Genomic DNA, 15,680 nt, shown 5'->3' with positions numbered 1-15,680 from the left:
AGGGCACTCAGGTTCAAAGGGATAAGAAGTTTGCCTGGAGTCTCCAGCATTAAGTGATGGCTGCCCAATCTCCAGTCTTCCCACCGTGCTGAGCTCTTGAGAAGCCTCATCCAGGAAAGACAGTGGCGCTGCTGGGCATGGACAGAACTATCGTTAGTGCAAAGCTAGCAGGATTGGATCAAGTCCCCACCCAGAAAATGTTTAGTGAAGTTTGGGGGGATTGAATGCAAGAAGCTTCAGCCCAGAGTGAGGTCCATAGGCACCGAGAAAAGTGGCAGAAAAAAACACCCCGTTGTAGCCCGATTTAATGAAGCAAATCATATCATCCTCCACATTTGTGTTGCACGTTTCAGTGTACATCACATTTTCACTTCCTTTATCTCTTCGGACCCTTGAGTTTGCCAGAGGGTTCAAGCATGGAGGAAGGGCCTTGGAGGGCTCTGGGGCTAGGGGGAGGATGGGGATGGGCACTCCTGTGGGTTGATGGGGATGTTGTTTACACTGGGTGAGGATCTCTGAACAATTTAGAAGTGCAAAACAATCTACACAATGGGACCTACGAAGCAATTTCCACTTTGGGGATTATTCCCTAGGGACACAGACCCATTGAAAAAGAAATAATAAGTACCGGGGTGTGTTCAGCAGCCATGGGAAGTCTGGGGTGCTTTCCTGATTGGTGCTGTCAGCTGGAAATAACCTCTGCCTCCTTTTACCTTATTCTGTGGTTGTTTGTAAACGTCTTATTCCCCTTACAAGAATGGAAGCTCTTTGAGGCTGGATTCATGCCTTTTATCTCTTCATTCATTCACTCATTCTCTTCTTTACAAATTGACTGATTCAACAAGTAGTCATTGTGCCTTTCACATTCCAGACCTCATCCCAGGCAGATGAGTATATCCAGAGGAACACAGGACACGATCTTTTCTCTGCTAGAGTTTACAGTCTACGGGAAAGAGAGACAACAGCAAACAAATAAATGCCTAATGGTAAAATATGTACAAAAATTTCACATTGTGAAAACTACCCTGAAGGCAACAGCTAAGATATAGCGGTGAGAGCACAGCCCTGGGAATGGGGGGATCTGGCAGCTGGCACCATCTCAGGCCCAGGAACTCAATGAGCATGTGTGGAGTGGATTGAATGGATGAAAGGACAGTGCCAAGGAAAGAACTCAAATAGCCACCCAGCCGGAGACGGCAAGGCAGCGCACGCTGTGTCCAGGTGTTCGCCTCACCGTACAGTGACTTTAACATAATGGGTTTTAAAAAATGGTAATAAAAGTACAGGATCTTGCAATGCACAGCAGTCCATACCTGGATAAGTTCAAATGTAAAATTTAGACAGGGCAGCGTGCACATACTGATTGCGAGGACACACGGTGTTCACACAGACCCACATCCTGCAGAACCAGAGCCCCAAACAGGACCTCAAGAGGTGTCTGGCCCACCCACTCCTGCCATGTGAGAAAGTGGTCTTAGGTCCGAGGGGACAATATCTTTTTTTTTTTAAAATCTGAAAAGTGCATTAGGCTCTGTCTAAATGTGTTTTAACAAACTACACTGTGAATTCAGGATTTAAGGATTGTTGATTTGTAGAGTCACCTAAGTTTCCGAGTAAAGGCTTTTGGGTGGGAAAGGGCAACTGAGGTGTCCCAGGTGGCAGGTTTGTTGGGTTTTGTTTTTGTTTGCACCTGAGTCAGTGGCTGGTCCCCAGGGCATTGTAACCAGGTGCAGCGTGGAGAGCAGAGACCAATCCAGGAATTTCACGGGTGTAGGCTCTGAATCCAGGTGCTAAGGTGGCCTCCAGGGAGCGGAGTACACACGGACAGGAATCCCAAGCCCCGTGTTCTGGATGGGCTTTGAGGCCCTCCTCAGGAGACCCGGCCAGGCTGGACACCAGCTGAGGGTCCTATGCTTCCTGCCAGGATACCAAAACAGGGGCAGCTTTCCGAGTTTTGTTTAGTCTTTCTCTCAGCTCCGATTCTGCTGGAAAAACAGCCAAACCCTCACTCGGGTCAGAGCACCCCGGCCTAGCAACACCTGCAGCGAGGGGGCCGGAAGTCAAGCTAGAACGGAGGAGGAACCAGCCTGTGCTGACACCAGGGCCCCGAGGGACTGGGCTGGATTCCCCCAGTGGGCAGCCGGCTATGTGCCCACCAAGGGGCCTTGGGGCTGCATTCTGGGAGGAAGAGGGCTGAGGAGTGGCCCAGAGCTGGACTCCTGAAAGGATGGCCCAGTGGCGTGATGTCTTGACCTATTAGGAAGGAGTGGGGCCTTCAGGGCTTTGGGACTTGTGACCGAGGGGAACCTTTGGACATGGCAAAGCTGTCCCAGATTCCCTACAGACTCTTTCTCCTCTAGCTCAAGGAAGGAGGGAGGCAGCTGTGATGTAGTGGAAAGGATGCTGAGTTTGGAGTCAGAAGGTCTGTATGTGACTTCCGGTCAATTATTGTAATAATCTCCCTGGGCCTTGATTTCCTCATTTGTAAAGTGGGGATGGTGTGACCCCCCCTTCCAGGGTTATGCTGGGGCTTAAGCAGGATCATATAAAGGAATGTGGAGGTGCTCAGTGAAATCTTATTGGCAGTTAAAGGATGTTCAATACATAAGTGTTTGGGGGGCCCAGTAAAAGATTTTGGCTTATGTTCTGCATCTTGGTTGTGGTGGTGGTTATACAAATCTGAACACGTGCTTTAATTCACTGAGCTGTACACGCAAGAAAACCAAGTCCATTTTACAGTAGGATAATTTTTTTTAGAAGCCAGCCTCTGGTTCAATTTGGGACAAGTTTTATGATTACAATTTTGTAGATAAAGCAACTGAGATCTGATGTTCCTCGTCCCCACCGGCCTCGTCCAGCTTTGTTTCCATGGCCTAAGTCAGTTCTGGGGGCCAGGGACCCAGCGGACAGATGTGGGGGACACCCAGAGTGTGAGCCTCTAAAACAGAACAGACTGGGGTGGGGGTGCTTCCCCATCAAACCATGAAGGCAGTGCCTTTTGGGGGTGTCTGGTGGACGAGGCAGGCCTCTTTGCTCAAGTGATTCTCTGCCAATAGGACTTCGATGCATTAGGGAAAGTGACTTATTCAAAGGTACTAAGTTGTCTTTCAAAAAGAGCCAAGGCCTCCCCAGTCTCAAGCAGGGGGAGACCCTGCTGGGGGGAGAAGTGATGACTCCCTCCCACCCCCAGCCGGCTGCCCAGGGTCCCTGGTGGAGGTCGAGGACAGAATTAGCGCCACTATGCAAAGCAGCAGGAGAGGAAGGGCTCCAGCTCAGTGGAGGCAGATGCCAAAACAAGCCAGTTTCCTCTGGCAGCCCAGAGACCAGGGAGGGAGCAGGCCTGGCCCCCTTGGCCCAGCCTGGCTCTGAGTGGGCGCTGTTTGCCTCAGAGACTGACTTGAAACCCCAGGCATGGGGGCCTGGGCCACCTGCCCCCTCCACCAAATTCCAAGGAGGAGCTGGTCAAAACAGGTGCTGCGCTCACTGGTCTGGCCTTGGGTCTCCAGCTAAACTGGCAGCTCCTTGAGGGCAGGGATTTCTCCCACCCGAATCCAGAGCGTAAATGGCAAAGAGGTGTTCTGGAGTCCCTCCAAGGTCGACAAGAGATGGAGCTCAGCCTGGCTCTGTACATGGAGCTTAATTGCATTTCGGCTCCCAGCTGTGAGCTGCGCCCAGTCACCCCCACAGCTGGCAGGCTGGGGCCCTGATTTGTAGGCCCATAGAGTCCCTTTTGTGGGGACCTTGGGGGACCTAGGGGGCATCTGATGTGATGCTGGGAATAACCTTTAGTCACCTGACTAAAGCCCCCCAGACTTCACCACACAAAGCCTTTCACTTTAGGAATCTCTCTCTGACAGCTCTGGGTCAAACTTAAAAAAAAAAAAAAGCCCAGGCTTGGTGGGGACAGTAGGGTGTGGCAGAGGCAGGGGAAACCCTACCCACAGGGAGCTTCTAGTTTAACTGGAGAACAAGGTCTGCACGGGGAGTACGGGGCAGTACCTACCCAGAGCTGCAGAGGCTGGCGTCCCAGCGGGGACTGGGCAGGGACTGGGGAGCTTTGGGAGTGCTTCCTGCAGGTGGAGCGCCTTGAAGGACAATAGGATTGGGGTGGCTGGGGGAGGGCAGTCTCCTCCAGGGCTGAGACTCGCCCTGCAGCCCAGGACGCAGGTGCTGCTCATCACCAGCTGAAGCTGACACAGGTTGATGGCATCCGGCCGAGGAGAAGGGCCAGTCCCGTCAGCCCTTCCCCATTGCTGGGGGCCCAGCAGGGGAAGAAAGCCCATGACCACGGGTCCCAGCTGGGCCTTCAGAGAGAAGCAGCGAGTAAGCCCAGGAGAGGGCCTTTCTCACACCCCATGGGCCCGCAGGCACCCAGACATTTGTGCCCAAACAGATACTGTCATCCACCCCGTCCCCATAGATGTCACAAGCCTGTGTGTGGTTTCTCAAAACACACTGTTTATTCTGTGGGAGAGTGGGCTCAAGGCCAGGAGCCCCCCGGGGCGGGAGAGGGTGGGAGAGAATGGGAAAGGGATGAAGCTCTCAGCGGCCCACCTGCAGCCATGGTGGGTGGGCCATGGCCCTTCCCAGGCTCTACAGGAAGCCGGTCTCATCTGAGTCCATTTGCAGGTTCCAAACAAGTCTCTGCCTTCCCCGTCCTGAACAGGAATGGATCCCAGCATAGCACCCCCAGAGGGCTGGGTCCAGTCTATCCCCAGAGAACTCCCTGCTCCAAATCACGGCCCTGTGGCCCTTCCAACCCAGTCTCTTTGGCAAGAGCTGGGGACCAGGGGCTGGTGGGGCAGGTGAATCTGGTGGGCCAGTTTGGAGGCTGACGGGGGGAATCCAGGGAAAAGAGGGTGGGCTGGGAGCTGGGCGGCTCTGAAGCAGTCAGCGAGGGCCCAGCGGGCTGAGCCCAGGGCGTGGAAGGGCGGCCCCTCACTCCTGGCCTGGGTGCTCACCCACCGACCACTTCACCTCCCCTGTCCGCAGAGTCACTATGTCCTCGTAAGTGGCTGTCTGGTCAATGTCCAGGCCCTGGAGACAATGGAAGGGAGCTCAGGCCTTGGCCACTCACTGACCATAGCAACAGATGGTGCCTCTGACCACCCCCCACTGCCCTCAGAGCTACAGGGTCCACCCTGCTCCTTACCTCATAGGTGTGATCTTCCTCCATCCCGGCCTTGCTGTCATCCTGGTGGGGAGAGGGATGGAGAGCAGTGTTATCTTTCCCCACCCATCTACCGCTGGGCCAGGCTGGGATAGGGCCAGAGAGACTGGCCTAGGGTCAGGGGTCAGGGGTCAGGGGTGAGGTGCAAGAACAGCTGATGAATGAAGGCGTGATTGGACAGGTGAGCCAATGGACGGGCTCTGGGGCTGGGGAAACAGAGACCCTGCCCATGTCTGATCTGCCCTGCAGCCGCTTCCCCCGCTCCCACGGTCACCTTGTCCAGCAGCAGGAAGATGGGCACAATGATAAAGAGGATGATGAGCAGGGTCTGGATCATGATTATGGTATCTTTCAGCATGTTCCGCCGATTCATTTGTGCCAAGGTGCTGAACCCTGGGGAAAAGCAGGGCGGGGACAGTGAGGCTGGGGGCCCTCTTTGGGGCCACACCTCTCAGGACTTGCTTCTCAGGGGCTCTCCTGGATGCTCGAGGGCCATGGCCACTCCCACAGTGTTGCCTCCTACTGGCAGCAGGATGGGCTGGGCTGGGGGTGGGGTGGGGTGGGGTTGGGTACGGATGGCTCCATGTGCACCCTTGTTCTCCTCCCTGGCTTGAAGGCAGGCCCTGCACACACCCATGACCCGAAGCTCCGTGCCACATCCATGCTCTGTCCTCGAGGGCTCCTTCCGGCATTTCTTCGTGCAGAAGTAGATGCCGTTGTCCTGAAACTGGATGCCCTGGATGACGAGGGTGAATGTGGAGCCATTATGGCTATGGGAGATGCGGCCCTCTTCATAAGGAAGTAACTTGGGCTCTGGGTCCGTCTCCTGCTTCCGGAACCAGGTCACAATGTCCGAGTTCTCCGGGTACTCCACGTAGCACTTGATTTCCACCGTGGAGCCCCGTTTCTTGGCCATGAAACGTGGGTACTGAAGGATGTGGGAACAAGTGCTTCCTGTGGGCACCAAGGCTAGGATCAAAATCCCACTTCTTAACGTCCTGATGGCCAGCCCGACAGTGGGCCCCCACCCTGGGCAGCACTTAACCCTGGCTCAGTGCCCCCTTGTCTGTCCTTGCTTCTCAGGGTGTGGGACAGTCATGAGGCAGAGGTGTAGGGGAGCCGAGCCACATGAGAGGCCACAGGCCAAACCACCAGACCTGCCTCTTCCTGACTGCCTACTCTCCCTATTTGATTTTCCTTTAGAAGGGGTCTGGAACCTTCCGATTCCCCTCTATGCCCATTACAGCAGCCCGATGCAGGCCCGTAGGACAGCTTCCCCCCTGGCCTGGTGCCCTCATCTCTCCTTGCCCTAGGCTGCCTGCGCTAGTCTGAAATCCTCAGGGTCACCCCACAAATCCTCAGCCTGGCAATTGAGGACACCCCACCCCCCAGCCTATCTCTCCTCTATCATCTCCCTCTTCCTTCCTGCATAGACTCATTCCTCTTTTTATTCCTAAACCTTCTTTCTCAGCTTGCCGTGCTCTCCCCACCCACCTGCTCCAAGAACCTCCCTCCTGCCTCATTCCCAGGCAGCGGTCCCCTAGGAACCCCTGAGCCCTTGCGGCCTTACAGGGCCCCTAAGGGCCACTGCTGGGGCTGAGCCCAACTCCCCAGCCAGACAGACTGGGCTTGAGTCCTCAGCAAGATTCCCTCTGGCTCTCCCTCCAATCCTGGGGTTAGCCCAGCCCCTCGTGGCTGGGACTGGAGAAATTATGTTTAATGAGGATGACAACTGGAGGAGTGGAGGTTGGAGGGACCTTGGAGCCAGGTCTTACAGAGGGAGACAGCCCCTAAGGAGGCCTGGGGATGGGAGTCCTGGGTGGGAGACCCAGGGGGGACAGGGACACAAGGGGCAGCTGTGGGACAGCCCATAGGACAGTGACTGGCATTGGACACAGACATACTTGTCCCCAGAAGGGGCAGGGGGAGGTGCTGACCTTCGGGATCCCGGTACAGGTCCTTTCTGTCTGACACCAACACCGTCTCACCTGCTGGATGGGAGGAAATGGGCGGGGCCAGTCACTCAGAGTTGGCTGCCCCACCCCTGCTCGCCCTCTCATTCCCGGACCCACTTCCTCCTGCCCGGACATCAGCTTCAAGACCCCTCAGCCCTCCATACCCCTGCTCTGGAGTGGGCTGGGGTCACCAGAAGACCCACTTCCCAGCCCCGTTTCTGTCTTTGACCTTGAGCAGGCGCCAGTTTGAGCCAGGAAGGAAGTTGCAGCTGGAAGGCTCTACTGTCTTCCAGACCAGGGCACCATTTCTGGGACATGCTTGCCCCAGGATCTGGTTGGGGGCAGCCTCTCCACTGTCTCCCCCGTGCGGTGCCCTCGAGGGCTGGGGGTGAACCACACTCTTCTCCCTTCTTCCTCCCAGGCCTAGCCCTTATGCTGTCAGAGCCGCCAATCCCTCACACCCAGCTCAGCCTGACCCGCTCCAGGCGGGAGAGGCCTTGGGGCCACAGACCCCTGAGCCCGTCAGCATGGCTGAGACCCACAGACCTGGTCCCCAGGGCTGTCGGAGGGAGACAGGAGGCAGAAAGTGTGAGAGACAGAAGGAGGAGGCTGGAGAGAGCAGGAGACAGAACCAGCGGGAAGCAGCCCAGCTAGCAGGCCTGTCTCGGCGGGGCTGTACCTGAAAACAGCAGCAGCAGCAGCACCAGACAGTTGCTGAGCCCTGGAGACAGCGCCGGCCCTGCCATGGTCATGCTCTGTCCCCTACCCCAAGCCGGTGACAACGGAGGCTCCTGGGGGGAAAACGTGTAACTGCTCCGGCTGCAGTCTGTCTCCTCCCCGCCTCCTCCCCACCAGGCCCCTTCCTGCCATGCAAATAGGGACCCAGGGGAGGCACCAGCTCTCCGGGGACCCTGGGGGAGGGCCGGCTGTCTTGTCAGCTGTGCTGCTAAGGCTCAAAGGTCACCCCTGCTTGGGCACTACAGCCGGGGTCCGAGGTGGACGCCCCTGGGAGGCGGGAAACTCCGAGTCTTCCAAGGGAGCTCTGTGCTTCCGTCCCTGTGTCCCCACCCATCCCCATGGTCATGCCTTAGGGCCGGCCAGCCTCCTTCCCAGTCTGGATTCACAGGCACTCAGCTGAATACACATGGGTCCTGTGGTTGAATGTGAGCAGCCCCCCTGCCCTGGACCCACTTGCACCCTGCGAGAAGAGGGGTACCAAGGAAAGATGGTGCAGGAGGGCTGGGGGCTAGCTATGGGCCCAGGCCAGGCACCCAGAGGGGCCCAGCACACAGCCTTTTGGCTGAAGTGCAGGTGGCTGTGTTGGGGGTTGACAGAGATTTGACCCTTTGGAGGAAAGGGAGCCACAGAAGTTCTTGCACAAGAACAGGCTGAGAGTGGCTGCCACTTGGGAGAAGATTTGGTCCAGGCCCTGGTGACAGTTCCCCCTCCTTTGCTAGGAGCTGCCAAAGAGGGGTAGACTTAGGTGTAGACGGCTTAGGGAAAACCCACCACTCAGCAATCGGGGACTCCCAGGGAACTGAAGTGTTGCTATTCACGGCTCTAGGGGTCTTGGGTGGAGGACAGGATGCTAGTGTAGGGGAGCCTTCAGGTTCTGCAGCAAAAAGGCTCTCTGGCTTTATCTCACCCAACAGCAGAATGATGGATGGGACCATAGTGTCCAGGAGCTTGTCGAAGCTCAACATTGGGCCCCTGCCCCTGGATCAGACACAGCCCTGGCCCCTTGGGGGCAAGGAGGGAGGTGCCCTTTTGCAATACACAACCTGCACAGCCACCTGCAGAAGGCTTGTACCCCTCAGCCCCACAGCAGAGCCCACTTTTGAGTTTTATGTTTTATGGCAGCCTCTTTATTCTCTCGGCCCCTCACTCTCTCTTCTTCCAATCCCCAGGAGGGGAGGGAAGACGCTCAATCCTGTGTGTCCTCTGCCTACATCTCATTCTCCTCACCACCCTCCAGTTTTCAAATGGCCTGTGCTGCTGGCAGTTCTGTTTGGTTCAGGGAGACGTGGACCTGCCTCCCATGCCAGGGTCAGTTGTGAGGAAGGCAGAGGTCTGGGAGCTGCCCTCTAGGTCCTGGGCATAGGCCCCACCTGGCACAGTGGGGGCCACCCCCGGGGAAGCACAAGCCAGGACTGGAGCTATGCAAAGTGGGGACGGGAGGGTTAAGTTTTCATCCAAGGAACAGCTTGTTCCCGGCAGTCCCAGACGTTCCTGCTGTTTCCAGATGTTTCAGATGAAGAAAAACATTTCTCTGAAAAGGTGTCAGATGTTCAGTTCACAGAACAAACAGCCCAGGAATATAAACATCACCTGAGGTCAGCTTGGGGATCACAGGCCCCTGGGGCTGGTGGGGGTAGCTGGAGACCCCCCCCCAAAGGAATAGGGAAAAATCCAGAGGTTTCTTCCTTTAGCAAAGTAGCTCCTGGTGATGGAGGCCTTGGTTAGCTTTGGGGCTGGTGTCCCCAAAGTGGGGAGGATGACTGGGGAAGGCAGGGGACACGCATGTGTATGTGTGCCTGTACCTCCTCACATGGGTGTGCTGCCCGGGCTGTGTGGTGCGGGGCGTGCTCAGGATCTGGTCCTGGGGCCCAGGGTGACTGTAGGGGGCATGGTGGTTGGGGAGAGTAGTTGGCATCCTCCAAACATGAAGCTACCCGCATCCCCCGTGGGCAGGGATGCAGATGTGTCCTTTGGACTTCATTCCCATTCATGCCAGGCAGGGATCTGTTTTCAAGAGGGGGTGGGGACAGTGAGGGCCCCACCATCTGCAGGGTTATTTGTCACAATTGGGGCCATGCTGTTCCCTCCCCAGTGACAACAGTATTGAGCTCTGTCTGGGGCTCATGACGCCTTTTCTTTCCTGGAACAGGAGGCCTCGTAAGCCCACTCACGCCTCTGTCCCTGGCTGCCCTGGGCTGTATGTCCAGACATCTGGCAGCTCCCACCCCACCTTTCCAGGAAGGCAGCATCAAAATACGAGATGGGAGTGTAGGGAGAGGGGACAAGGAGCCTGGGGGCTTGGGGAAACAAGAGGGCAGGGACCCCCGGCAACACTGGGAAGGGTTGGGGAGGGCAGAACTCTAGTCTGGAAAGAAGGGCTCTGTCCTCTGCCCTCCCCCAGCCCTCTCTTACTGACCCTGCTCGGCTTGTTGGTACCAGAGGCCTGCAGGCTCAGAAGGATGCAGGTTTGAATCCTGACCCTGCAGGATACCAGCCAGAAAGCCCCGCCAAGTTACCTGGTGGTTCTCAACGAAGGGTGGTCCTGCACCACCCCGAGAGCATTTGGAAACACGTGAGGGCCATTGCCAAGGTCAAATCCCCAATGGGCATCACTGGCCTTCCTGGGCCAGGGACATTGAAGGCCCTGCAGTGGGAAGGATGGCATCTCACAAAGCAGCATTTCCCTGCCTCCTGTGCCAATAGCAACCCAGTTAAGCAACACCCAGTCTCAACCTCTCAGAGACCAAGTTTCCTCTTTTGGGTAAAATAGAAATAATCGTAATAATATCTTCTTCACAGGGTCGTTGTGAGCCTTGAAAGGAACCGTGCACCTGAAGGGCTTGGTGAGGTACTTGGAAGCACAGTCTACACTCGGGGCTGTGAGGAGCGCTGATAACTGGGTGTGGGGTCTAATTCTGAAATAGTGGCCCATGTTATCCAGGTTTTCCACCCAGGATTTTGCCTTTTCTCTTCTACCATTCAAGGCTCAGGGGAAGGGTGGGCCGGGGCACCCTCAAGTTCTCCCATCCTTGGGGCCAGAGAGGGCCCAGGAGAGGTGTGGAGAAGGGGCCTCCCCACCCCAGGGAGGAGAGTTAGCATCCTGGCTGAAGGCACAGAGAACCCTGCAGGGGTCTGGACCCCTCTCGCCCACAGGCAAAGAGAACTGCAGGATGGAAAGGGGCCTCAAGGACATGGCTGAGGGACATGGCTAAGGGACGTTGGGGGTGGCCTGTGGGTGCACTTCCCCAGCCCCCAGGGGTGCTAGGTAACCTCAGGACCCAGGAAAAGGGGACACAGAAATCCTGAAAGGGACTAAGTATTTACTAGTTTGGAGGAATACAGCGCTGGCTATCAGAAATCAAGGTGTAGACAACAAAATTATACCTAAAATTCTATTTTACCCACGAGGATTGTGGACTGAGCTCACTACATTATATTACTCTTTGTCATAAATCCATGGGGTCCTGGGGTTCTCTGGGGTCAGGGGTCAGAGGCAGCATCCTGGGGGGACTGTATCTCCGAGGAGAGGGAGGGGCCCGTCATGTGCCCACAGGCACCTTAGGGCCTTGGGGTTGGGGCCAGAGAAGTGAAAGGGGCTTCCAGAGAGGAGGGGCTGGGGTTCAGGTCCCAACACCTATTTCCTGGGTGCTGTCATGGGTGGGGAGAGGGCGTATGGCGCTGACGGTTAGGGGAAGGTGGCACTTGGACCCCAGCCTCTTGGCTGGAGCCCTAGCCTCCTTTTGGAGGGGGGCAGGAGACAGCCAGAGAAGGGATCTGGGGCCCTCCTTCTCCCAACTCCCCAACCCCTCGCAGCTCCCCACTTCTCCCCAACTTGGCTCCAGGTCCCTTCAGCCCTTCTGGCTGTCCTCAACTTCCGGCGATGTCTGCTCACAGAGGCACAGAGGAAGAAGCCCACGTGTTAGAGGCACCAGGGGGAGGTTTATTGTAAGAACTGTACAAAGGGGCCTGTCCGCTGGCCTGTTCCCACCCGGACAGGGCGCCAATGGGTGTGGGTCTGCAGGGGAGGAGGCCGCAGGCAGGGGGAGGCCTGGACCCTGCTCAGTGACACTGGGTCTGCAATCTGTACCGGGCCGATGGATGGTATCCCGACCGACAGAGGCTGAGGCTCTTTGGGCCACGCAAGTCTGGAGCATGAGGAGGAGGGAGCGGCAGCGGGCTGGGTGTGGGTCAGGGAGGCGGCTGAGCCCTCCAGGATGAACCTTCTGAAGGAAGAGCCAAGAGGAGACAGAAGGGGTGGGGGCTCCTCCAGGGAAGCATGGAGGGCCGGCGAGGAGGCCGTGAGCAGGGCAGAGGGGAGGGCTCCGGCCAGTGCGCACACAGACACACGCACATGTTGTTTTGGAGGTTTTGCTGCTTCCTGAGTTTTAATCAAACTGTTCACAAGAAACAAGAAGAAAAAGAAGAGGAACTAAGGGCAACAGGGGACTCAACGTGCAAACCTTACCACAAGTGTTCACACTTACAGGCACACACACACATGGACATGGACAGGCCTGCACAGAAAACACACACACATAGACACACACCAGTCAGAAACTACGGGGCACACTGCCACACAGATACACAAATGTACCCTTACACACATGCATACACAGGCTCCATGAGACACAGTGGTACACACACACACACACACACACACGCGGGTAGACACACAGCATGAAGCAGACACACAGGCGCACACACAGGTGAGTATATCCAGTGACCCCTGAGCCGGGGTCTCATCCCCTCCTCCGAGCTGGGCCTCGTCTGTTCTCAGGAGGCGGCCAAGGCCTGGCACTGCCATCCCCGGGGCAGAAGTGCCGCCTGGCTTTCCAGGCAGCAGGAAGCTGGAAGGTTGGGTCTGAGCCAGGTGAGTGGTGCCTGCCCCGTTCTGAAATCTCTAACATGGGCTCAACTAGAACTTTCTTTGGATCATTTTGAGGAGGGGAGAAGGATGAGGAAGGAGGATGAGAGGGGGGTGGGGGGGATGAGGAGGAGACCTCTAGGGCTGGTGAGGCTGCCAGGACCCTCAGTGGTGCTGACGGGGAGGGAGGAACGGAGGGGACGGGGATCATCTTCCTGAGCACCAGGGCCCCTGGCCCCACCCCAGCTCTGGGGGCTCAGGCCAAGAAAGCCCCCAGTGCAGCAATAACACTGGCAGGACCCAAGCTGCACCGCCCATCCGTGCTTCCTAGGAAAAGACAGTTCCCAAGTGGACTCCTCCCTTTTGCCCTTCCCCCAGCAGCCAGCCAGGGGAGCCGGGACCTGGAAAATGGACAAATCAGGAAAGGGTTTCAGGGGCCTCAACCCAGCACGATGTGTCAGGATCCAGCGGCCCATCAGGTTTGTGGAGCCATTTCTGGACCAGTGATGTTTCCCTCTTTCAGGGAATTCCTGAGCTGGCAGAGCAGAGCCGCATCCCAGAGTCAGGGGAGGGCTGGCAGGCCCTGAGGTCAGGTGTCTGCTCTCACTGAGGTTAAGACGACTTTGTCCGGGATGGGCTGGGGGACCTGAGCCACTTCCTGGGGAGAGGTCAGTAGCCCTTAAGACTCTGGTGGTAGGAGGGCAGCCAATCCTTCCATCACAGGCCAGCTCCTCCCCAAGTAGGGGACAGAGATCCGGATGTTCTGACCTCCCCCAGGGCCATGAGGAGGGCAGCAGGGCCCACGAGGAGGTGAGAACAATTTGAAGGTAAAATCATGGAGGCAGAGGCCTCAGGCCCAGAGTGGAGCCTTCAGGTACAATTCCCATTATCCACGGCCTGGGTGACAGCCCCAGCATGGCCAAATCCTGTCCCCGACAGGGAGCTGGGTCAGTCCCAGACTCAAAGCCCTAACTCCCTCAGCGGGCAGGCACCACCGGGGAGCTCTGGGGCTGTGCCAGGCTCCTCACCGTCGCCTGCTAGACAAGAGACTCTTTGACCCCTGGGCGCACCGTCTGCCCCAGGGGCGGGGAGGGAGGGAGGGCAGCGTCTGAGGGGCTGATGGGCATGAGCCCCATGGCAGGTCCGGAGTCCCCAGTGGAGCCCCTCTCCTCCCCCTTGCTCTGCACACTGCTGTTCCCGTTCTCACGGCCATACATCTTGCTCATGGTGTTGGCAATCAGCCCCTCCTTCTCGGGGGCCCCATCGCTGCTGCCGTCCTGGCTGTGGCGGTACATGTAGGACGCCTGTTTGACGGAGCGCTGGAGCAGGTGCCGGCGGTAGGCCCTCTGGATCTTGATGGCGCACACTTCCTCTTGCTTCCTCTTGAGGGTGGTGGTGATGGGCTCGTAGGAGACCTTGGAGGGGTTGGCCGCCATGAACTTCTCCTCCATGGTCTCCTTGAGGGCATCCATCTCCCCAGAGTCGCCCAGGACCTCTTTGGTCAGGGCGAAGAGGATGTCCAGGCAGTGGATCTTGTCCCCTGGCACCATGGGCAGGTCCATCGTGATGAGCTTGATCTTGTTGGGCTTGGCAATCCTCAGCGGCTCCTGCAGGGTGTCCACAAAGTCGGAGAGTCGGCTGTAGTCAATGAACTGCGTGGCGTCAGGGTCAAACTTCTCCCAAGTCTCATAGAACATCTCGAAGTCATCCTCCCCGAGAGGCTCGCTGCTCTCCTCAGTGGCCACGTTGAAGTTCTCCAGGATGATGGCGATGTACATGTTGACCACGATGAGGAAGGAGATGATGATGTAGCTGCAGAAGAAGCAGATGCCGATGGAGGGGTTGCCGCAATCGCCCCTGACGCTGGTGCCTGGGTTCTCCAGGGTGGGGTCACAGTCAGGGGGCCCGCTGTTGAGGATGGGGTTGAGGAGTCCATCCCAGCCAGCTGACGTGGTGATCTCGAAGAGGCAGATGATGCTGTTGCCGAAGGTCTCAAAGTTAAACATGTCATCGATGCCGGACTCCTTCTTGACGTAGGCAAAGTTGGACATGCCGAAGATGGAGTAGATGAACATGACCAGGAAGAGGAGGAGGCCGATGTTGAAGAGCGCGGGCAGCGACATCATCAGGGCAAAGAGCAGTGTCCGGATGCCCTTGGCCCCACGGATCAGCCTCAGGACGCGCCCGATCCGCGCCAGGCGGATCACACGGAACAGCGTGGGTGACACGAAGTATTTCTGGATCAGGTCGGAGAGCGCGAGTCCTGCAGGGAGGAAGTGGTGAGGACGGCTGCCCTCCGGATGGGAGGCTGGGTTGGGGAGCGGGGAGCATGCACGGCTCAAGGGGGCCCTGGCCAGGTGCGCTCGTCCCTGGGGAGGGTCAGGAGAAGCCCAGCGCTCAGAGCACAGCCCGAATGGCCTGACCCATTAGGCTCTCCCAGAGGTCGTGGGGCCCAGGGCTCCAGCTTTGCCCTGACACGGCTGCATGGAGGTAGGATGTGCCAAAGTGGGTGTTGTGAGGGGAAGGCCCATTCCCTGGCTCCTTGCGGAGGCCATAGATAACAGTGAGAGGACACCTATGGGCATGTGACTGCAGGCATGTCACGTAACTGGCTTGGGACTCAGTTTCCTCATCTGTAAAATGGAGGCGACAACTGTACCAGCCTTGGGGCATTGTTATATACAACTAGCGAGCTAATACCCATGAAGGGCATGGCACAGCGTCAGTCAAGTCATAAATGATCAATAGGTGGTAGCTAGTTACTATAATAATTACACACGCATCCACGCACTTGTCTTATGTGTATGGATACTGGAAGCGTCTTACGTTTTTCACGAAGCACATGGGCATCTGAGTGTGCAGCTACTAGTCAGGTAAATGTTTCTTGAGGTGTATTCATGTGTGTACAGGTGACAGGCTGCCTGGGAGCCCACCATATATGCCTTTGTGCATT

At 57.1% G+C, this 15,680-nt stretch overlaps 2 protein-coding genes across 9 annotated transcripts in view; both read right to left on the bottom strand.

The window, feature by feature from the left end:
- Positions 1–264: 264 nt before the first annotated feature.
- Positions 265–8,152, bottom strand: CD79B (CD79b molecule). 7 transcript variants are annotated; one of them, XR_004311683.1, is made up of 7 exons: positions 7,805–7,962; positions 7,108–7,161; positions 5,804–6,124; positions 5,445–5,563; positions 5,153–5,194; positions 4,555–5,037; positions 4,107–4,304 (listed from the first exon to the last, which is right to left on the bottom strand). XR_004311683.1 is itself a non-coding variant. In XM_032457087.1 (7 exons), exons 2-7 carry the CDS (start codon positions 7,875–7,877, stop codon positions 4,939–4,941), a joined length of 708 nt encoding a protein of 235 aa, XP_032312978.1. In that variant the 5' UTR covers positions 7,878–7,916; positions 8,021–8,152; the 3' UTR covers positions 4,437–4,938. The 7 variants fall into 7 exon arrangements, 6 of the variants coding, with proteins under 6 accessions (XP_032312979.1, XP_032312978.1, XP_006177466.2 ...); XM_032457087.1 differs by lacking the exon at positions 4,107–4,304 and adding an exon at positions 8,021–8,152 and having other exon boundaries at positions 4,437–5,037; positions 7,805–7,916; XM_032457088.1 differs by lacking the exons at positions 4,107–4,304; positions 4,555–5,037 and adding an exon at positions 265–943 and having other exon boundaries at positions 7,805–7,972.
- A 3,630-nt stretch (positions 8,153–11,782) lies between these two features.
- SCN4A (sodium voltage-gated channel alpha subunit 4) overlaps positions 11,783–15,680 on the bottom strand; it is a 41,388-nt gene continuing 37,490 nt past the window's right edge. Inside the window, exon 24 of one of the 2 annotated variants that reach the window (XM_032457086.1) lies at positions 11,783–14,990. In XM_032457086.1, the coding sequence (XP_032312977.1) occupies positions 13,765–14,990 (1,226 nt within the window). In that variant the 3' untranslated portion in view covers positions 11,783–13,764. The remainder of the gene's footprint in view (positions 14,991–15,680) is intronic. The other variant, XM_006177405.3, reaches the window with a different exon arrangement.

This window comes from Camelus ferus, chromosome 16 (assembly GCF_009834535.1).
Source record: "Camelus ferus isolate YT-003-E chromosome 16, BCGSAC_Cfer_1.0, whole genome shotgun sequence".
Lineage (NCBI taxonomy): Eukaryota > Metazoa > Chordata > Mammalia > Artiodactyla > Camelidae > Camelus > Camelus ferus.
The sequence above is the reverse complement of the archived record's forward strand: the minus strand, read 5'-3'. Positions and strand labels throughout refer to the sequence as shown.

Excerpts from the sequence above, each read along its gene's own strand:
- CD79B (XM_032457087.1), bottom strand. The coding sequence starts at position 7,877 with ATGACCATGGCAGGGCCGGCGCTGTCTCCAGGGCTCAGCAACTGTCTG. Across the intron at positions 6,125-7,107 it reads CCTGTACCGGGATCCCGAAG|GAAGCACTTGTTCCCACATC; the intron begins GTCAGCACCTCC and ends TGGTGCCCACAG. Across the intron at positions 5,564-5,803 it reads CACGGAGCTTCGGGTCATGG|GGTTCAGCACCTTGGCACAA; the intron begins GTGTGTGCAGGG and ends GCTTTTCCCCAG.